General features: G+C 36.9%; 1 protein-coding gene across 2 annotated transcripts in view; it reads left to right on the top strand.

Annotated features, from left to right (window-relative positions):
- Positions 1 to 6,146: 6,146 nt before the first annotated feature.
- The window catches only part of enpp1 (ectonucleotide pyrophosphatase/phosphodiesterase 1), a 66,811-nt gene continuing 48,654 nt past the window's right edge, over positions 6,147 to 24,303 (top strand). For both annotated transcript variants that reach the window (XR_010013705.1, XM_063001965.1), the window contains exons 1-2: positions 6,147 to 6,432; positions 24,218 to 24,290. Coding sequence is in view for 1 of the 2 variants with exons in the window: in XM_063001965.1 (XP_062858035.1) it covers positions 6,313 to 6,432; positions 24,218 to 24,290 (193 nt within the window). In the remaining variant the exon portion in view is untranslated. The remainder of the gene's footprint in view (positions 6,433 to 24,217; positions 24,291 to 24,303) is intronic.

The raw sequence follows: 24,303 nt of genomic DNA, 5'->3' as shown, positions 1-24,303 counted from the left end.
TGTTTGTGAAAACAAAGCAGAAATCTATAGAAACTATGTTATTGTACAAGGGAACTAGGAAGTAATAGAAATGTCTGTACTTGTGCATACAGTTTGATTTGGTTATCTTTTTACTAAAGCACTGTTTTTCTGCTCAATGCAGCTCCACTTGTGTGCAGAGTGAGCATGTGCTGATAAACTGCAGATGTGCACAAATACTTCTGTAGTCGTGGCGTATTGCACTTATAGTTTGATGGAAAACAAAGGTTGTCTGAATTAAGCACAATGTATAAGGTAATATAAAGAATTGTTATGATAATCTTTGGGAGGCACCAGATTTAACAGAAAATATTTGGATGACAAAGACCCCATAAAAATGTGTTAAAACATGAAAATTAAATGAAACAATACTTAAGAGATAAAAACTAAATAAATTAATATAAAATTATGTAAAAAGCATAATAAAACCATAATGTAAATTATGTAATTTACTTCAGTCTGTGGTAAAACAGAGTCCGAGTTTATGGACATTGTGAGCTGCAGATTCAAATCACATTCAGTAGTCCAGCAAAAACAGCACTGTTGGCATGGCAGCTTTAAACCTATGGGCTTCAGCCTTAGGTGAGTTAAAAGGTACATGTCAGAACCACATTGGGGTAAAATCAGAAGGGAGTACTAGGGAAAACTGTTTGTACCACAGCTAAGAAGCCTCTATTAGGACATCAGTACCCACTTCCTCAACAAACCTGGGTGATGAGAGGCAGAACGACAGCAACCCAACCTTCTTGACCCCAAAATTCTATTACCATAAACCCCCAAGCTCTCTGCATTTATCTAAAGCAGAGGTTAAAGGTCCTGGTCCTAGAGGACATGCTGAGAATTTTTAATTCTAGGAACTAAAAGTAGCCTTGCTACTTTTAAACACGCTGGTTTGTAGTGCTCAATACATTCACTAAAATACTGTGGTGCCGGACTTTGTAGTACTTTATAGGTTGGTAAAATTATTTTGTGGTTTATGTGGAATTTACTTGGCAACTAGTGTAGAGATTAAAATATATGACCAGTGTGACCAAACGTTTTAGCTCTAGTTGCACACATACTGCTGCACTTTGAACCAAGATTAACAAGATACAACTGGAGCTTGTTTATGTAACCTTGAAGATTTACAGTGCTGTAAAAAAAAGCATTTAATCTTTTCCAATTTCTTCTATTTTTGCATAATTCTTACAGTTATGTCTCAAATGATTAAACTACTTTTAGTATTAGGCACCCAGGTGGTGCAGCGAGATTTTTCACTAGCACACCAGCACTGGGATTCTGAACTCTCCGAATCGCAAATCTGCTATCGGTCGGCTGGGTACAATGGGCAGTGCCTGCAGCAGACAAAATTGGTCACTAGTCTGCTGGGTGGGAAATGACCACACTGAAAAAGGGGGTGGGGTCTTTAATGCTTTGTAAGGACCCTAGTTAGTAGCTCGAGGCACTCGTACAGAAGTGGAGAAAGAGATCAGTGTGAGACTGCTCACATGCGAATCCACCAAAGTATGGGTAATAAGAAGTTGTCGGTGGACTGTGCACATGTTGGAGGGAGCGTGTGTCAGACAAATTAACCCTCCTCGTACGCAAGACTAACTGGCTACATTAAATTGCATAAATAAAATAGTAAAGTAATAGTAAAATTGTGTAGTATTAGACAAAAATAACTCAGGTAAAGGCTGGCACTTCAGCGAACCGCAGTGAGAGCCATTATGCACAAATGGAGAAAACTTGTTAAAAATTTAACCAAGAAGTCATCCAAGAGATCACTAAAGAACCAGACAAACATCTAAAGAACTACAGGCCTCACTTGCCTCAGTTAAGGTTAATGTACACAATAAGAAAGACACTGGGCAAAACTGGCATCCTTGGGAGAGTTGCAAAGTGCAAGTTACTGCTAATTAAAAAGAACATGAAGGCCCTTTTCGCATTTGCCAAAAATCTAGATGACCTCCAAGACTTTTAAAATAATATTCTGTGGACTGGTGAGTCAAAAGTGGAACTTTTTGGAAGCATGGGTCCTATTACATCTGATGTAAAACTAACATCACATTCCACCATTAGAACATAATACCAACATTCTTGTTTCTTCAGGGCATGCTCAACTGACCTTAACAAAATTAAGGTTTTGAAGTGGAGTTTTGACTTGAATACCATTAAGATTATGTGGCAGCCCTAACTTGTTTACATTTAGATAAGACATGTACAGCAGGTAAGACAATGGCAAAGAAAACTAACTGAACGGAAGTGATAAAAGTGGAGGAAGGAGAAAGGGAGAGAGATATATAACCCTGTGACCTTCAAAATGAAAAACAGACTTTAGCCTGGCAGGAAAAGTTTAGTATACAGGTTTAACAATAAATCTTCCATCAGGATAATATCCTCACACTGCTTTCCACAAACACTGACACCCCTGGAAAACAAAATGTAAGAGGTATTCTTTCTTGCTTGTCCTTTTAACCTTTCATTATGTGGCATTGGTGAAGTCAAGAATGAGGCATTGGGAAACATTTTGCTAATTTTTACTAAAAAAGAAAATCTGCTCTTGATGTGAATCAAGGGTGGAGTAAGCCAGATTTATTGTTTGGCTATGCTTTTACAGTTACAGCTGTTACCCATCTAAACAGTAGCTTTCCAAAAATATATAAATTAAGAACAAAATACATGAATCAACAGATCTCAAACTAAGGGTTATACTAATACAGCACTCACCGGCTGTGCTGATGTAAACAGCAGCACATTTTGGGTAAAGCAGGATAGCCGTATGTTTACATCTTAGCTTTAAGTGAGCTAGCCACTCGCCAACCACCCATGAGGACCAATCGTCTCGGTGGTCCACAAAAGAGCACAACAATAACCACAGCAGCATAACATAAAATCTAGATGACCTCCACATAGTGGCGGTTGTTAATGCAGTGCCGTCTGAGTGATTGAAGATTGTTTAATGATATTATGCACTGTAGAGGGAGAAATATGCAAATCCCTTCTGATCTTTCTTTGAGGTACATTGTTTTTAAACATTTCAATAATTTTCTCACACATTTGTTGACAAACTGGAGATCCTCTGGCCATCTTTACTCATCAAAGACTCAGCCTTTCCTGGATGCTGCTTATGTACCAAACCATGATTACAATCACCTGTTGACATCATTTGTTTGGAATCACATTATTATTAAGTTTTTTCACCTCATTACTAGCCCTAAATTGCCCCAGTCCCAACTTTTTTTGGAATGTGTTGCAGGTCTGAAATGCAGGAATGGAGGTATATTAACAAATGAGCAGACAAAACATAAAATATCTTGGGTCCAAACTGTCAATCAAATAAAAGTCAATGTAAGGAACAGGAATGTAAGGTTTTTTTTATTATTTGCATTTTCCATACTGTCCCAACTTTTTATGATTTGGGGTTGTACATTTTTTAAAAATAAATAAACTTCATAATTACTGCCCTATAGTTCCATTACAGACTCATTTTATAAAAGATTGAGTTCATTTTTCATCACAAAATTCTACACAAAATAGCCCACAAAAAAGTGTTTTTTTAGACATTTGTGCTAATTTATTAAAAATCTATATGTAAAATATCATATGTACACGAGTGTGCACACCCTTTGATATGACAACCAAAAGTGAGCTGAGGTGCATTTAGTTTTCACTGATACTGCTTAAGATGTTTCTACAATTTAATTGGAGTCCACCTGTGGTAAATTCAATTCATTGGACATGATTGGGGGTTGCCAACACCTGCCTATAAAAGGTCCCACAGTTGACAATGCATATCAGAGCAAACTCCAAGCCATGTGGTCAAAGGAATTATCTGCAGACCTCAGAAACAGGATTATGTGAAGTCATAAATCTGGAGAAGGGTACAGAAAAATTGCTGCAGCTTTACAGGTCCCAAAGAGCACAGTGGCCACCATCATTCATAAATGGAAGAAGTTTGGAACCAAAAATCTTCCTAGACCTGGCCGTCCGGCCAAACTGATTGATCGGGGAATACAGGCCTTGGCCAGGGAGGTGAGCAGGAACCCGAGGGTCACTCTGACAGAGCTCCAGCGTATCCTTGTGGAGATGGGAGAACAGAAGATCAACCATCCTGGCAGCACTCCACAAATCACGCCTTTATGGTAGAGTGGCCAGACGGAAGCCACTCCTTAGTAAAAGGTACATGACAGCCCACTTGGAGTTTGCCAAAAGGCACCTAGAGGATTCTCAAACCATGAGAAACAAGATTCTTTGGTCTGATGAAACCAAAATTGAACTTTTTGGCCTGAATACCAAGCGTCAAGTCTGGAGGAAACCAGGCACCGCTCATCACCTGGCTAATGCCATCCCTACAGTGAAGCATGGCGGTGGCAGCATCATGATGTGGGGATGTTTTTCAGCAGCAGGACCGGGGCGACTAGACCTAATAGAGGGAAAGATGAATGCAGCTAAGTACACCAAGATCTTTGAAGAAAACCTGCTCCAGAGCCCTCTGGACCTTAAACTGGGGCGAAGGTTTACCTTCCAACAAGACAATGACTCAAAGCACACAGCCAAGAGCACAAAGGTGTGGCTCCGGAAAAAGTATGTGAATGTCCTTGAGTGGCCCAGCCAGAGCCCAGAGCTGAATCCAATTGAACATCTATGGAAGGAGCTGAAAATGGCTGTGTATCGACAAGTGTGCCAAACTCGTAGCTTCTTACCTGCTTTAAAGCTGTAATTGCTGTCAAAGGTGCATCAACCAAGTATTAGGCTAAGGGTGTGTACAGATATGTAACCCCTAAATAAACGCATATTTTCTAAACCATGTTTTAATTTCGTGTGTAGATGTAAGGCAAAAAAAGAACTCAATCTATTATAGAATAAGTCTGTAACGTAATAAAACGTGGAGAAGGTGAAAGACTTTCCAGCTTGACTGTAAATAAGGATATCTGGCCTCTGAATCACCTCTTATTTATGCCCCAGTGAAACAGAAAGTTATGAATGGCCACTTAAAGAGTGAAAGCTGTTACTACCTCAAAGTGGGGAACCATCTAATTAATAAAAACAGTACAAAAACAATATTTGATGTATGATGTGTCTACTTAATCTTTTTAGTATGCTCATGATCTAAACCAACTGCTAAAGACTTGGACTTTTGTTTTACATTTTAACTTGATGATACTTCATGATTTCAGTTCAGAGTCTCCACTGTTATAAACTGTGCTTAATACTGCAACACATGTGCAATCCAACACAAACTATTACACTGCTAACAGCTCATCCTGCCTAGAAATTCCTGCCTATTAATAGAGTAAGAGAGGGAGCTATCTCCCATTAGTGCTAAAATAACCCTCCCAGTAGGTCTGCAAACACAGTTTGACCAAATAACTTTTAGACAGCTTCTCCAAAAAAGTGCTGAGTTTTAATTTCAGTTTGCTTAACAGCTCCCTCTTGTTCTGTTCTACAATGCACCACAGTGTTAAATGATTACACGAACCATTTGTGAAAATACTTCATATCACACATAATGCCATTAAAAATTAAAAATGCATTTTAGTAATTTCATTTTTTTCCCTCAAGGTTTCACAGTGGCACTACTGAAAAAGTGAGTGCTGCGGAACAACATGGGTCCTGAAAACCTTGGTACAGTCTTCTTTTGTTCTCTCTGTGTTTGCATGGAATTTACTGCATAAGCTTTCAACCCTCAAAAAATCCCCCCAACTCTTGAATGTATTCTGCTTGGCAATAGATTGGTACATTTACCATGCAACCAGTGTTCCAGTGTTTACACCTTGTATCCAGTGTTCCAAGTAGTGCAATACCCACTACAACAGGGATAAAATGATTAGTAAATAAACTTACAACACTGTTTGAAGAATTTTTGTTTATTCCCAAAAAATAATGTAGTACAATATAGTACAGTTAGCATACCAATCCCATCTCCTACACAGAGACACCTTTCTGATCAAATGACAGCAGATTAAAAACTTATTTTGTCAATACGGGTATTTAATTCAGTTTGAACACCAGAAGTGGGCTTTAAAAAGCAAACCTTTGATTTGCCAAGAGCAAGTCCAAACAAAACGCCCACCATAAGCTATACCAGACGCAGACACTGCGAAACAGCGCCGTCTGCCCTCACAGAATTCAGTCTAACAGGGATACTGTACGGCGCTATGTAACAGAGTGGATATAGCTTACTTCCGATGCGTCGTTAAGAGAAGGAGGTGGTACTGACTGTAGTTTAGAGTATAAAAGTATTTATTATAAAAGTATAAAAAGTATTAACAGTCAAACTCATTGCAAAAGAATTACTCAACAGTAAACGATATGGAAGTCGCTGAGTCAGAAGGGTGTTCTGCCGGGCATGCAGCAAGTCTGCTAGGGCATCAACAGAACTATACCGGGCAGGCGAACAACAAAGCAACTAAAATTAAAATCATTGCTGGGGTAAGTTGTCCTTTATTTAAAAGAATACCCAATACGTGATGTACTCAAACTCCTATTTTTCAGTACTAAAATGAACCGCAAAACTACACTAGTCTGTGGTGATATGAAAGCGGTCAAAGTTTCTCAGTGAGCGTGCTGATATACAGCGTTTACTCGGAGATATATGAAACTGTGCTTATATCTTATTTATTTCAATAATGACTTTAACCAAACTAAGGACATAACTTTAACAGAAATCATAACGGGTTTATAATGGGATGATATGCACAAAAAGTGAAAACCATGCATATACCACAACTTATAATTAGTATTCGTTAATGTCAACTGTTAAAAACTGTTGAACTATGAAATACAATCCCTATTTCCAGAAATGTTGGGACATAAAAAGAAGAGTCTGTGATTTAATTCTTTAGATTTTTTTATTTAACTGATCAATGTAGAAAATAAAGATTTAGAACAATACAAAAACTGAGAAAAAAGTCAAATCTGATATCGTTCAGATATATGACAGAGCCCTGTCGCCAATCTTCACAGCATATGGGCTCATTGTCACTTTAGAACTCTTCAGCGCTTCAATTTCTGGGTGCTTCTTGATGTATGCTTTGGGTCATTCTCCTGCTGAAAGACCCATTACCTCTGACAGATACAGCTTTTTCACATTGTGCCCTAGATTATTCTTGAACATTCTTCAGCTGTCTTCGGATTTCATGATGCACCAAAACATCTGTGAACCTCCACCATGTTTGATTGTAAGGACTTCTTTTCTTTGAAGGCCTAATTTTGTAAATGTTACAATGATTTGCTATACCAAAAAGCTCAATTTTAATCTATTTTATTATTAATATTAATTACATTTTATCCCAGGAAAATTGTGGCTTTGTCAACTTCAGGCTGGAATTTGTGTGTCTCTGTGTCGGTAGAGGAGTCATACTGGGTCTCCTATTATAGCATCCTATTTCATTTATATAACAATGGATTTTGCAGTGTAAAGGCCTTAGTGTTTAGCAGGCTGTTTTGCATATGTGGGCTTGCTATAAGTTGGGCTGTACCATCCCTGAAAACATCCCGTAAAAAATCTAAAAACCATTCTGTGTGCACTGGTACTTCTAGGGGTATATAATTACTTTTGTTTCCCTCTAAGAGCATGCCAAGAAATCTTGTTTAGCACATCTGCACAGGGGCTATTTCCTCAAACTAATTCCTCAAACTTTTCTGTTGTGCAGTCTGAAACCAATTGTCTAATGGCTCTGAGGCTTTTTAAAAGCTGTCGTTCCTAAGAACTACACTCCTTCAACATGATTGGTAGTTGTTGAGTAAAATCTTCTCAACATATGAAACTTCAATCAGTTTTATATTAACATTTTTTATGTGACAAAATACTTTTATGTATTTTGAAGTAAAAAGTAATCTATGTGAAAATTTAAAATATGTAATGAATAACAAAAACAAAAGTGTTGAAATACTTTTTAGCTGATGTGGAACAACCTGTGTTCTATGGTTAAGTAGCATGTTCAAACTTTTTAATGCCTCTGGTAAGATAATTACACCACAAGCAAAAAAAGCAATAGTACTGTATATAATTAATTTAATACTAGTCTTTACTGCAAAAACATGCACATTATTTTAAATTTTTTATGAATGTTTTTTGTAAATAGTGATATAATGTTGCTGTTTTTACTATTCCTGCTTCACATTTTCACTGCCTAATTGTAAAATCTATTCTTACCAGGTTAAGCTCATTAAAACCATACAATTTACTGCATACAAACAGTTAATTTAATGTCTTTCCCCAGCTCTTCCTCTGCTAATATTATTATTATTATTATTAGTAGTAGTATTATAATGATTATACATGTTAATTTTTACAAAACATCTAATTTGTTTTTGTCCTAGTTTTCATTAAAGTTAACTGGTGTGACAAAGTGCCAGTGTGGCTATTACATTAGTGGTTATTTTCAGATAAATGGTCCATTTAAGCTGTCGATGTAAAGCTTTGCCTTGTTGAATATTGCATTTATGTCCTTGGAAAGTAGAAGACAGCATATGTTGCTCTACGTACATATTTCTTTTAGCCTTTAAAGATTTGTAACTTAACCATGCTATGGGCAAATAAAAATATACATTGTTCAACTTTTAGAGCACATTTCTAAAAACTAAGCAGCATTTCCGGACATTTTGACATATGACTTCTACTTTGCAGAGTACAGTCTTAAAATGTGTTGTGGTTTCAAAAAAAGTTCATCAAAATATTCGTGTTTCCATATGGTGGTATTTGTCACTTATTGACTGTATTTGTGTAAAGGACCAAAAGTCATAAGCACTACTAGTGGTGAGTGGCATTAAAGATTTCACCAGAATCCTAATATGTTTTGATTTTTATGCATTATAGAGGAACAAAATTCCTCCATAAACACAACAACTCATCCTGGGGTGCGTTTCCCGAACAACTACGGAGGCTAGCATTGAACTACCATAGTACGATGCATTGTTAAACTAACAAAGATCCGAAGTACGACCGTTTCCCGAAACTGTTGTACCATGTTGGTACCACAGTAGTTCGAACCACATTGGTTTGAACCACCTTAGTCTGAACTACAATGTTTCCAGACGTGTTCGCTCTGATTTCCACAGCGGGAAAATATTAGGCCAAGACATGAGAGCTGTGCCCGAAATAACGTCACTATTATTTAATCTATTCATATCGCTGCCACCACCAACAATAAAAACATTAATAGAGGCGTAAAAATAATAAATAGTAATATATTTTAATTATTATAAGTAAAGTAATTCTAATTAGATACAAAACTTCTTCTTAAAGGACAAAAAAACAAACAAACAAAAAAAAAAACAGAAGAACTAGCTATTTCAATACATTTACATTACCATTGCTGTATCAGTCCCTAGTGGCTCAAGAGGATAAACGGCTGAAAACGCGCCGCTTTAAGAACGGTGTAACTCGGTTGGAGTGGGGGTTCGAATCTCATAAAAGGAGTCTCATTTATTAATATCTTTTTCATAATGGCAATGAAATCTCTCATTGATGAACAATTGATTTATTAACCCTCGCTACCAAGAAAAAAATGCCATTTCAATATACCAACAACAAACAATATGTTTTTACTAGTGCACATGGTATTTTTGATAGATAGATAGATAGATAGATAGATAGATAGATAGATAGGCCTCAGTAGCAAGTTATACAGATCAAAAGTAATAGTACACACTATCAAATCCTACAAATGAATCAAATGAAAAGTATAAATTATAAAGTGTACAGTGCAAAAATAAAAAAAGGATGTGCAAAGAGGTGTGTATGTGCCTGTTTGTGCATACATGTGCACACACAAATGTGCACACACACGTGCACACCCACATACACAGATTTATACACATAAATGTGCCACAATTCTGTTACATTCAGAATTAAGTTCCTTCTCTGTTTCAGAAAAGTTGTGTGCAGTATGTGATTATGATTGTCCATAATAAAAAGCACTTTGCACTGAGTCCTTTTTTCTGTCACAGAGAAAAGGGATTAGAGTAAAGGAGTAATGAGCCTCTACCAAACAGCTGAAGTGATCACAAAAATTATGCAACTTTCAAGGATAATTTTTCAGCTGCAGGCTGTAATTTCACATATAGGTTTCTTAAAACAATCTACCCAATATTTTTTAGTTTAACACATGCAAAACAAGAAGTAGATATGGCCCAAACAAGATTATTTAAATAGAGCTTATTTTCACCCAAGTATTTAGACTCAAAGTAAGATCAGCCAAATGGTTGACCAGACCATTAAGGGGTTAAACAACTATAAATCTTTCTATGTTGTCTCTTCTGATTTGTTTGTAGTCAATAACACTTTTCACCGCTTTAACACTTTTTCATATGCCTAGAAATAAACACATTTCCACATAAACCATAAATGTAAAGGGTAAATTTGATGTTGCCCTTTTTCATGCTTTGTTTAGTTATTTTACCTTTGGTTGAGTCATGTAATAATTAAGCAATGTGGAGCAATGCATGCAGGCCAAGAAACACGTCACCAATTAATAGAGAGATGTTTGGCCTATAACCCCAACCCACCCTCTCACACACCCTTTATTTAAACCTTTATTTATTCCTCCACTATTCATTTTGTAATTTTACATATCATTATGTTCACTTTTTTTTTTTTTACAATCGTTTCATTCATATATTAATTAATTCATTAATTTATCCAATAACCCTTAATTTCATTCATTCACATGATTAAATATTTGACATTTTAAATGTTTGTACAACAAGATTAATGTAAACTTTCTGCTTTCATGGCATTATGACTACCGTCCTTTAACTGCATCCTACATCATCGATTAAATAGTCACCAGGAACTACGCTTCTAACCACACCTACAGGTGTAGTTGGAACTACACAACTTAACCACAGTAGTTGCGAATGTTCGTTGGAACTATGGTTTTGAGAAACACCTGTGTCGCATAACGATGTTTTGAACTATGCAACTTACCAACGTAGTTACCACAGTAGTTCGAACTATGGTTTCCGGAAACACTTGCATCACAACTGCATCGTTCCAACACTGCTTTTGGGAAACGTACCCCTGGAAGTCATAAAAATCTAGTTAAAAGTGAAATAAAGATTTCACCAGAATCCTAATATGTTTTGGTTTTATGCACTAGAGAGGAAAAACTAAAATCTAAAACTAAAATCCTCAATTTCTAAAGTGAAAAAATATAACAATTTGAATTAGGGGTGTGCTATATCGTATCGTTCACGATAATACCGGTATAATTTTTCAAACGATACAAAAAGTACCATATCGTAATAAAAGCGATATTCTGCGTACTTTACGTAATGACGTCACACATCTACGCAAATGGCGTACGTTCGTTACGTGGGTCATTTGGGTACAGTAACGAGTATGGCGGAATGGAGGAGCTCGTTCCAAAAACTCCAAGTCCACCATAAATTAATCTTTGGCAACCCAAATCCCAACCACCGCTTTGCCAGCAACTTTTTTGCGGAAGTATTTCTGCACGCAGGTTTACACAGGGACACAATTCAACAGCGCACCTCCACCAAACAGTGCAGGAATACTCTCAACATTAATGTCCACTACCAACACAGATGTAGTACTACTATTACTTAGTACTAATACTACTACTGTACTTAGTAGTAATTGTGGCGCGCTACGAGTAAAGGCCCACCGGGCTCTGCGCGTTCCAGTGTTGCCAGGTTGGGCGGTTATCCGCCAAACAATTTAATAGCAGTTAAATAACACTTCTATTTAAAAGAAAACATTCCGTTTTAAAAAGCTCCAGCATCGTAGAAGGATATTAAAAGTAAAGTCAATTTTCAATGCTGATTTGGCTTAATAGTGTTGGTCAGTCTGTATCATATTGTTGAAAGAAAATTATTTTTCCATGCATTCACACTAGCATGTTCTGGGGTTCAATTGAGTGTCATCATTACACACAAGTTGGCAGCCAAATGATACAGTATTGCAAAGGAATATCTTTGAAATTCTTTCTCATAATGTTAAGGTTGCTATATTTGTTTTTTTTTTTACTTGTCAGGGAAAATAGAAAGAGAAAAAAGCTTCTTATATTAGTTGTGTTAAGTTAATTGAATTGTTTTTGTTTGATTGGTTTATTGCAAACAGCTGAAAGTTCGAATATGCTGTTAATAAACCTAATTTGCAATGGGGGTTAAATAATTTTGATTGCAACTGTACAGTAATGGGGAAAGAAAGTTCAATTCTCTTCAGTTGTGTAGTTCTCACCAGCCTGTAAACAAACAAAAAAACCTCAGGTAACAAAAAAAGCAACAGAGTTTAATATGTAGTAACATGTAGAACCACCTTTATCATCAATAGCTAAGTAGAAGTTTTCTGTAGGTGTTTATCAGTCACATGATTTCATTACAACAATTCTTCAGTTTGTTGATGTTTTCATTTGACTTGGCTATTCCAACACCTTTTCTTTTATTTTTAAACTATTTAAATGTTGATTTGCTGGTGTGCTTGGATCATTTACTACATTTACTTGAACACTAATAATGTAATAATAATAAACTTTATCAACACAAATATTTTAATAACAATAAGCTTTATTTATATAGCACTTTTTAAACACAAAGTGCTTTACAAAGGACAGCAAAATTGCAGATATTTGTAATTAATAGACAGAGAATAATTAAAAGACAGATAATAATAAAATTTAAAATGCAGACAGTAAAAGTAGTAAAAAGTAGCAGAAAACCATAAAATAGCTAGAAACTTTTTTAAAGTGCAAGCGGTAAAAGGATTTTGATTAAGGTCAGTTTCTGTTAATAATCTGATTATTTTAATGTCATGTAGATAGAGCACTTCTTTCAATGGATTATTTTAATCTTTTACTAAGTACATAACTTAATTAACTGCCTATATATTTACCCAACATTTCCTTTTGTTGTGCTACTGTGTCAGAGACCAAGCAGTTCTACAACAGGATTTTAACATCTACTCTTCACATCCCCCATTGATACCCATCTTTAACTACAGAAGCTAGCTATTTACCATCTACATGGCATGCAATAACCTTAATCTTGTCAGATGTTTTGCAATATCTGCTGATGTCACCAACCATCCCAGTCAGTCCTTCACTAGCTACCTGCCATACAGCCTTACCTTATGCACTCCCAACTTCGAATACCAGGGGGTATCCAAAAGTAAAGTCTAATTTATTTGCATATCACTTTTTACAGTTGACATTGTCTCAGTACAGCTTTGCATAATTCCAGGACCAAAAAAACCCTGATGAGCAAGCTAAGGGCAACAGTGGCAAGTAACATTGTAACAGTTGAGGCTCTGTGTACACTGTGTCCAAAATAAGTACGGTGATTTGGGTTGGTGATGGGCACTGTGTAGGATCATACATCCTGCTTCTTTTGACCTCCCAGGTATGGTGCGGCAGTATGGTCCAACTGTGTGCAGCAGGCGAAACCGCTGTAGTAAAGGACCAAGGACGGTCCTCTCATTCTTCTAAAATCATAAATCTGTTTCCTAATGTAATGCCATGATGTTTGGTCGGGAAATAAGGATGGCAGTCTCAGTGCCTGCCGCCAAGTGATGCAAAAATTCCACTACCAAAAACATTGTTGACATGATTTACAAAACTTATACCACAGCATAATTGGCTGTCTATATACAGGGGTTTGACAAAATAACTGAAACACCTGTCATTTTAGTGTGGGAGGTTTCATGGCTAAATTGGACCAGTCTGGTGGCCAATCTTCATTAATTGCACATTGCACCAGTAAGAGCAGAGTGTGAAGGTTCAATTAGCAGGGTAAGAGCACAGTTTTGCTCAAAATATTGCAATGCACACAACATTATGGGTGACATACCAGAGTTCAAAAGAGGACAAATTGTTGGTGCACGTCTTGCTGGCGCATCTGTGACCAAGACAGCAAGTCTTTGTGATGTATCAAGAGCCACGGTATCCAGGGTAATGTCAGCATACCACCAAGAAGGACAAACCACATCCAACAGGATTAACTGTGGACGCAAGAGGAAGCTGTCTGAAAGGGATGTTCAGGTGCTAACCCGGATTGTATCCAAAAAACATAAAACCACGGCTGCCCAAATCACGGCAGAATTAAATGTGCACCTCGACTCTCCTGTTTCCACCAGAACTGTCCGTCGGGAGCTCCACAGGGTCAATATACACGGCCGGGCTGCTATAGCCAAACCTTTGGTCACTCGTGCCAATGTCAAACGTCGGTTTCAATGGTGCAAGGAGCGCAAATCTTGGGCTGTGGACAATGTGAAACATGTATTGTTCTCTGATGAGTCCACCTTTACTGTTTTCCCCACATCCGGGAGAGTTACGGTGTGGAGAAGCCCCAAAGAAGCGTACCACCCAGACTGTTGCATGCCCAGAGTGAAGCATGGGGGTGGATCAGTGATGGTTTGGGCTGCCATATCATGGCATTCCCTTGGCCCAATACTTGTGCTAGATGGGTGCGTCACTGCCAAGGACTACCGAACCATTCTGGAGGACCATGTGCATCCAATGGCGGTGCCGTGTATCAGGATGACAATGCACCAATACACACAGCAAGACTGGTGAAAGATTGGTTTGATGAACATGAAAGTGAAGTTGAACATCTCCCATGGCCTGCACAGTCACCAGATCTAAATATTATTGAGCCACTTTGGGGTGTTTTGGAGAAGCAAGTCAGGAAACGTTTTCCTCCACCAGCATCACGTAGTGACCTGGCCACTATCCTGCAAGAAGAATGGCTTAAAATCCCTCTGACCACTGTGCAGGACTTGTATATGTCATTTCCAAGACGAATTGACGCTGTATTGGCCGCAAAAAGAGGCCCTACACCATATTAATAAATTATTGTGGTCTAAAACCAGGTGTTTCAGTTATTTTGTCCAACCCCTGTATTTACCCATAATTCCCTTCTCTGTGTTAAATCCTTGCACCCCCCCCCCCACCTTTGTCTCCACAGGTCTTTACTTTTTTATTGAAATTTTCATCTGCATTAATACATATTCATATGATTATTCAGATTTTTAATTCCTTAGTCCTGAGCATTTGCGATCATTTTTTAAAGTAATTATTTATGTTATGCATTTGGGTGTACATTAAAGTTATGAATTTGGGTGATTTCTTCTTATCTAATTTCTGCATCTGCACATAGGCAACTGGAGAAGTGATTGCCCCAAAATAGTAAACAATATATAAGGCTAACAAATACACAGGTACAGCTGGATGAAGTTACCTAATCAGAGTTCTACAGAGCTTCACAAATGCTCTCCAGCACATCCTAAAATTCACTTAACAATTAGTAGCACCATTCTGTGCAGCCATTAGTGCAATCAGATTCAACTGGGCTCAAGTAGAATTTAACGCCTACTGCATGTTCTAGCCCATCAAGTAAAATATTATGATCTACAGTATCAAATGCAGCGCTAGATCTAATAGATGTAATAGAACAAGAAAAGAGGTGCATTCATTATCAGAGGACATTAACTACCTTAATTAATGTAGTTTCACTACTATTGGGTCTAATTCCTGATTAAAATGTTTCATGAATACTGTCATATATGAACATAATTGTTGGGAAACTGCTTTTCCTAGAATCTTGGAGACAAAATAAAGGTTTGAAATTGGCCTGTAATTAGAACATGTGGATCAACATTAGATTTTTAACAGGGTTTTAATGATATCACATTTGAACAATTTGGGTACATATACAAGGCTAAGGGATGCATTATTGAAGTAAGCAGGGGCTCTACAATGGCAGGGAGCACATTTTTAAGTAAACAAGTTGGAACAGGGTCAAGTATACATGACGATGGCTTTGATGATTTAATTAAAGGAATTAGCTCAGTTTTAAAGTCACTTTTAAAGCCCTTGCTGCTCCAAGTGAATTGATGCTGAATATTGCCAGGTGGAAGCTTAATAATCATTGCTGGTATAGTTGGATGGTATATTATCATTTTGTATGAAATTTCTAGCAAGTTTGGATACTGTCTCAAATAGAAATCTAGGATTATTCTTATTATTCTCTATTAAGGAAGAATAATATAGAGATTTGGCTTTTATAGGTGCATGTTTATATTCAGTTCTTTCCATCCTATCTTATACACTTCCAGTATAGTGAGCCTTCATATGCGCTCTAATGTTCGTGCTGCTTGTTTTAGAGCGTGTGTGTGGTCACTGTGTGTGGTCATGGAACAAGCTTTTTCTCCCTAATTAATTTAGTTTTAACTGGTGCTACACTATTCAAAGTTGTGCGTAATACAGACTTTAAATGTTGAGTTGCCTGTTCTAGCTCTGATGGTGACACAGTTGTTAATTCCAATAGTCTGTTTATGAATGCTGCTTCAGTTGCAGACATAATAGCGGACTTACATTGAAAGTGATGTGGTAGCTGTATGTCATTAGATAAAGACACTTCACTTCAGCAAGGAGAAAGCGATCTGAGATCAAGTCAGTTTGTGGTAAAATAACCAGATTTTCTATGTCAGCACCATGAGTTAATATGTTAGTTAATAGTTAGTTCGTCTACAGTGGTGAGTGGGTCCTGTCAAATGTGATTTGTAGTGGATCATGCTTATTTTTATAATACATATTAAAGTTTACTACAATAACCTTTTCGGTTGATGGTACTAATTTGGAAAGAAAATCTGCTAATTCTTGAGGAAATTCTAAATAAGCACCTGGGGGGTGGTAAATAGTAATCAGCTTAAACATATTTATTTTTTCATTAAATGAAGATTAATTAGCTATGTCAGCAACTAGCACTTCTCAAATAAGTTAGTTATATGAGTTGTTTTTACAGAAAGACCTATGTGTTGCTACTCCACCTCCACAACCATGTTCATACGAAAAACGTGTTTCTGCACTGTAGTAAACAAAAACACGCTTCGCTCGGAAGCTGGTAGCACTAGTTTTCTGGCAACAGATTCCCGCAGTAAAACAATATAAATCTAAACATATTGTATTTCACAGACTGGTTGATGGAGTTCCATTGGTTGTCTGTGGATCTTAAGGATGAATTGGCCAGATATGCTTTTATTTGTTACACACAATGTCCCTCAAACATCCATTGCCTGTTTTGGCCATTGGTGGGTGACCCCTCGCTGCTGGGCCAGTAACCTAGAAGAGTTGTCCTGTTTCTTTGCACATTGATCAGCCATCTTACAACAGTTAATCAGTGAGGTCCTTGGGCTTTTCAATGGCTACATGTTCCTCTGTTTAGTGTTCCTCTATAGTAGAACTGTCGACAGACACATAGCCCATGTCAGCTAATTTTGGACAACCATGTCTAATGTGAAGTTTGAGGAATCTCAGTTTCATTTAGACCCAGTGGTTTTGTTATGTCCAAATTAACACTGACTGTCAAACAGTTACAGGCCACAGGTGTTTTCAGCTGCCAAGTCTAATGCTTTTTAGGCTTTGTTTATTTATGTAGTGTTAAGTATTTCCATGTAATCCTCTTTTCAGTCACATGTACAGACAGAAATTCGATAGCATTTAATTATCCATGTACATGGCATAAATACTTTATAGGCATAGTCACCATTGCAATAATTGATTACTGCCAGAACCTGATGCTAATCAGATTATTAGTGTGCATGTAACACACTCAATGACAGCAAGTTTCTCTTGGTTACATTGGTCCAAAGGATATTGTTTCAGAACAATGGTTTGTTCTGGTGCAATTTTGCAAATCACAATCATGATGCCATATTCTTTTTGGAAAGAACGTGCTTTGTTTTTAGTAACCCTGTCATGAAAGCCTTACTTGTTCAGTCATGTGTGGTGCTTGGGTTTTTCTTCATATCTCTGAACATCAAAGATAAGAACTGTTTTAACTGTATTTGCTTGGATTTAGTAACATAACTATTAATTTGATCCTACTTGCAATTAAATGTGCATAATGTTTATGCAGCACTTGCACTACAGTGAGGTTTCACAATATCTTTTGGATCAATGACAGTGAAGTTTTACATCACTGTCAGAACCTCTGTAAACAGCATAGTAATGTCTAGGCTGTGGATGCAACATTGCGGCAACATCTTGGATATTTTAAACATGAACATTATTGATTGACAAATCTGCTGTTTAAATAATAAGTATTTTCAGTAAATATTTTCAAATGCATAATGTAAAAACTGCCAATAATAAAAGCAAAATGTTTTAATGTAAATAAAACAAATGAAGAGAGCAGAATATGCCGGCTATTTACAAACTGTCAAGAAACTATTTGTAATTTCATCCCTAAAGGATAAGGACTTTATTACAAGGTGCAAACAATAACTCAGCATAAAAAATGTGTATAATATACAAGACCCACAATACTATGCTGGACAAAGATCAAAGAAGGCACCACTTTTTTCGGCAAGCTGGAGGGCTGTGTCTCAGTCTGCACACAATACTCTCTACAGTGTGTTTAAAGTAGTAGACTCACCATTGGTTGAAATCTAATTTAGCACACTGTTATATAGAATGGTATACTGTAAACATTAACTAAAGCTCTTATTTGATCTGTATGCTGCTAACACATGACTGGCTAACTGGACAATTATATTAACATTGTACTGGGGTTATAATAAAGTGATGTCTTTATAGTAGATGTTAAATTAAGATTTATGTATGTACTTATGTAAAACATTTCAGGGCAGCAATTTACATACTGCATCTCTGTGCTAAAGATAAATTACTTTAGAATGTGCCTACTTACTAAAATGTTGTTATTAATTTCTCTTTAATGCAAACAAATTTCCCCACAAATAGATGGTATGCAGCTCATGCTGGTGTCCCAGGCCATTGTTACATAAAGAGTTATTCATTTTGGAGAGCATGTATTAACCTGTATATGAATGACGTCCAGTTATTGCTTATAATGGTAACCTGGAAGAAAACCGGTTTCTCTCATTTCCATACAGTGTATTCACCTTTCAGTTCACACTACAATACCCAAGTAAGTTATACCAGTACCTACCTCTATAGTATATGACAAATCTTGGCATATAATTGTGAAAGCTTTTTGTTAAGGCACAACAATGTTACAATTTTAACCAGTTTTATGAGTAAAACTGTGTTTGGTACAGTTGCGCTTGTTAATTGAGTGAGGCCAGCTAAAGCAAGTATTTTAATTTTTAATTTTTTGCATATTCCCCAGTTTTCCTTCCAATCAGGTTGTATCCAATTACCCGATCATACTTCATTTCCTCTACTGCTGCTGACTTCCACTCCTGACCGAGGAGGGTTGTAAATAACACACCTCCCCTCTGACATGTGTGCAGTAGCTGACTACTTCTTTTCACCTGCATGAAAAGAGTCCTACACCGTTCTCCATTATCCACCATGTATTGTGCAGGTGCCAGCAAAGGTTGGAATTGCAGCAGTTATGGCCCTTTGGCGTTCCCACCCATGTAGGAGCCAATCATTGTCCTTATAGGTAGCAATTTACATACTGCAGCTCAGTGCTAAAGATAAATTATTTTAGAAAGAGCCTGCTAACTAAAATGTTGTTGTTAATTCCTATTTAATGTCTAACAAATGCTATGCTGGTGTCCTAGACCATTGTTTAGCACATAGGCACCCAGCCTGTCGGTAGCAAAGCTGAGATTTGAACTCATGAGTTTGAGACATCAACTCTGGTGCGCTAGCGTGTTTTACCACTGAAGCAACTATTTTAACAGTGTTCGGTACACCCACTGTTCAGTAAAAACGAATAAAATCTGAAAAAAAACTATTGGATTTCATGTGTAACGTTTGCAAAAAAATTTACAAGCTTATTTACTAACCACGTTCTACAGATAATTACATCTTTTTAATAAGCATGACATGTTTTGTCTGTTTCGTGTGTATATATGCAATTTTGCTGATTTTACTTCAGCAAAATACAGGGTGGTGCCAGTTCAAATGTTTTTTTCATTTAAAGGCAGCAGTGTGATTTACTAACACTAAAAGTGCCAGCTGCAAGTGGTACTTGAGTTTTTTTTTATTATTTGGGTTTCATGATTCCCAGCTGTTGTGGACTTTGAGAAAATAGTAGGCTACATAAACAACATGTTTGTAGACTTTTTTAAAAACACAGCAGCTCAATAAAATCCAGCAGGTGCACAATTTTTGACATTATTTAATTCATGTAGACATTTTACATGATTCACCACACATAATCACATGCGTAGAAAGCATTGTGTTTTTTTTATCTGACAGTGATTAGTCATTTGTAATCAATTGTTACTTGTTACTAATAAACTGGTTAGCCTTTAATCTCAAAACAGTATTTTTTGCTTATTTGGTCATCATCATTATCCTATTTGGGTATTACTACCCCCAGTAATTTATAATACTTTTAAGTGCACCATTATCTACATACTATGTACTTACATACATTTATTAATTCATTGTTTGCTTTACCACCGCTTTTTCATGGTCAGCGCTACGGTGGGTCTGATTTATTGGGCGAAAGGCAGGAAACACCCTGGACAGGATGCCAGTCCATCACAGAGCAGACACACACACACACACACACACACACACACACAGCCTCAGACTCAGGTGGGTAACCAGGCTTCCATCAGAATCACCTTGGGGTAAAAAAGAGATGTACTTAAAATGTTATGTGAAATAACAAATTGTAAGATGTCAATTTTGCAGAGAGTAGCATGAGACTCTGACACCCGTAATTATTAGAGCATAACTAAAAGTGAGACATATGAGGTAACAGAGCCATGAGGGCTTTTACAGGACATTAGCATCCACCTGCCCCACTGTCAACAAACCTGAGTGATTGGATGAGAGAAACAGAATAACAGCAACCCAACATCACTGATCACCACAAATCTCTACTACCTACAGTACAATCCCCAAGCTCTGTGCTATTGTCTACAGTTGGAATGAACAGTTCCAGTCCTACGGGTCGAAACCAGGCGCAATCAGGAGCCAACATATTGTACCGGGCCAGCAAAAGCAATAAAACATGAGAGCACCAAACTGCCCAGACCGCAAAAGACCAGGGTTTTCAATTTAGACTTGAAAAAATTAGAGCTCTACCCCAGAGCTCTAACATAAAGTGAATAAATAAATTAATTAAACATTTTTATTATCCAAAAACAATTTGTTAATTGTTTGTTAATATACTGTACAATCATTTTGCATTTTAGGCCTACAACACATTCCAAAGAAGTTGGAACAGTAAAGCATTTACCACATTTACCATTTTTGTTTTAAAATTCTCCACACATTCTCTATTAGGGACAGGTCAGGACTGCTGGTAGGCCAGTCCAGTACCCATACCCTCGTCTTCTGCAGCCATGCCTTAGTAACATTTACATTTTCATCATTTAGCAGATGCTTTTTATCCAAAGCGACTTACAATTATGACTGAACACAGTGTTAAGGGCCTTGCAAACAGCAGCAATAGATGAGCGATTGTCTCTGACTTTACATTTACAAGGTGGACCAACCAGGCAGTGAGTGGACACAGTATTTAAAAACTCCAGCAGCGCTGCTGTGTCTGATTCACTCATACCAGCACAACACACACTAACACACCACCACTATGTCAGTGTCACTGCAGTGCTGGGAATCATCCAACACCTAAATAATACCTACTCTGTAGTGGTCCTGGGAGAGTCCTGACCATTGAAGGCCAGTGATAGCTCAGTGGTTAAGGTACTGGGCTAGTAAGCAGAAGGTTGCCGGTTCAAGCCCCGCCACCACCAAGTTGCCACTGTTGGGTCCCTGAGCAAGGCCCTTAACCCTCAATTGCTCATCATGTAAGTCGCTTTGGATAAAAGCGTCTGCTAAATGCTGAAAATGTAAATGTAAATGTAAATGAAGAACAGCATGAAAGGGGGCTAACAAAGCATGCAGAGAAACAGATGGACTACAGTCAGTAATTGTAGAACTACAAAGTACTTCTATATGGTAAGTGGAGCGGATAAAATGGACAGTGAGTGTAGAAACAAGGAGGTGGTTTTAATGTTATGGCTGATCAGTGTATATTAACAATTAAAACGAAGTTGACAAGACAAAATATAAAATATCTCAGGTTCATACTGTCTGCAATGAAATAAAAGTCAAATTAAATGTAAGAAACACTTACATTTTTAAGCATTTTTATTTTATTTGCATTTTTCTTACTGTCCCTTTTTTGATTTGGGGTTGTAAATAATGCAGACTAAATAGACTAGGTGTGGAAACCTTTTATTGTTAAATATAATCAAGTCTATTCTGACTCCATATGGACATATAGCAACCATATGGATAGTGTTCTCCAGAGTATTCTGTGTTTGATTTGGGTCTTTAGGCTTCTTAATGTTAATTGTGCCTCTAATTGTATCCATCCATCTGGTTTCTGGTGATCCTCTTCGTCTTTTACCTACAACTCTTCCAATCATAACTGTCTTTTTTAATGAACTGGTTCTTCTCTTAATGTGTCCAGACTAAGAGAGCTTCAGTATGGTTATCTGAGCTTTGCTGTCCAAGGTACTTTCAAAATTAATTGTCAGAAAAGTTAAAAGGCATTGATTTTCACATCCATGAAAAAACACAGAGAACACCATACCCTGAACAATTGTAATGTTTGTTTGGTGAGACAAACTGTTATTTGTTGATCCAAGTCTGCAAAAGCTGTCTACCACGAAGATCACAGGTGTTCAGCTTAAGCTTGGGCCCTTGACCTTTACGCACTGAAATTCCTCCCAATTTCTTTACTCGTTTAATGATAATATGCACTGTAGAGGGAGAAATATGCAAATCCCTTCCAATCTTTCTTTGAGGTACAATGTTTTTAAACATTTCAATAATTTTCTCACACATTTGTTGACAAACTGGAGATCATCTGGCCATCTTTGCTCATCAAAGACTCAGCTTTTATACCAAACCATGATTACAATCACCTGTTGACATCACCTGTTTGGAATCACATCATTATTTAGTTTTTTCACCTCATTACTAGCCCTGAACTGCCCCTGTTCCAACTTTTTTGGAATGTGTTGCAGGCCTGAAATGCAGGAATGGAGGTATATTAACAAATGAGCAGACAAAGTTGAGCAGACAAAACATGAAATATCTTGGGATCAAACTGTCTGCAATCAAATAAAAGTCTAAGTAAATGTAAGGAACGCTGTATTTTTATTTTATTTGCATTTCCCATACTGTCCCAACTTTTTCTGATTTGGGGTTGTTCCATTCACTACAGTACGGGTACAGTAAAATACATATCGTGTAAAAAATTCTAAAAATGATAAAGGTAAGCAACACTAATAAGCAAGTTTATGATGAAATTAGCAAGGTTATGATATTCCATGATCCAGCTACACTGAGACTTTGTTATTATTTGGCATTAGGCAGCCAAAACAAGCTCCTTTGATTGGTTGGTAATTATGTCTATTTCCCCCTTTCCCTCGGCCCCTACACCCCGCCCCTTGGCAGCTACAGGTACAAATCAGTTTTGCAACATGCTGACTGAGATATTTGTTGCTCGTGGAGGGCAGATTTGAAACTGTGGTGCTATGTTTTTATTCTCACATCAAAAATAAAAGTACAAATTTATTTTTTACAGGTACATTTTTTTTTTTTTTTTAGTTACAACTTTTTTTTTTTTGCAGGTGCAAAAGTTTTGCTACATATTTACCTCCATAATCTGAACACATACATTTGACTTGACCTGCTGTGAGCTTCAAACATTTGAACTGATAACATTTATCTTTTGTTTTGTTTTTCATAAACCAATGGTGCATTAGCTCACTAAAATGATAATGAATGTAAAAATGTACACAAAACTAGGTATGTTTCAGTTCTTTACGAGCAAGGATGGATTAAAGCTTGCCACTTTGTCAAACATTATGTATGCAAATAATTAAACAGTTTAAGATCAACATTTCTAAACAAAAATTTAAATGCATCTAGGTTGTTTATGACTATTATATGCCACTAATAAATGCCTGGCATTTTTTGAGATGGACATTAACACATGGTGTAAAAATATGTTGACAATCTTGTCAATAAACACTGTTCTTCCCTGCATCAACATTAAGACTGTATTATGTTTAGCAGAGGCCATATTACAGTATTTTCTCTACTTAACTGACCCTTGTTGCTGGCACATATGTAATATGTACAAATAAAAGTGGAAAAAGTAAAATATTAATAACTTTATGATAATAGTAATCATTAAAGTTATTCCACTGTTGACATCAGGCTAGTCAGCTTGTCTTGTATATTCTTAGTTTTTACCATTACCTCTAATTCTTTGTTCTTTTCCACAGGTCATTTTAATCTTGCTAATGGCTGTAATTATAGCAGTTGTATTTGTTCTGAAACTACACTGTGATCTGAAAGGTGATTTATTTAC

This window comes from Trichomycterus rosablanca, chromosome 9 (genome assembly GCF_030014385.1).
Source record: "Trichomycterus rosablanca isolate fTriRos1 chromosome 9, fTriRos1.hap1, whole genome shotgun sequence".
In the NCBI taxonomy this organism is placed as follows: Eukaryota; Metazoa; Chordata; class Actinopteri; order Siluriformes; family Trichomycteridae; genus Trichomycterus; species Trichomycterus rosablanca.
The sequence above is the reverse complement of the archived record's forward strand: the minus strand, read 5'-3'. Positions and strand labels throughout refer to the sequence as shown.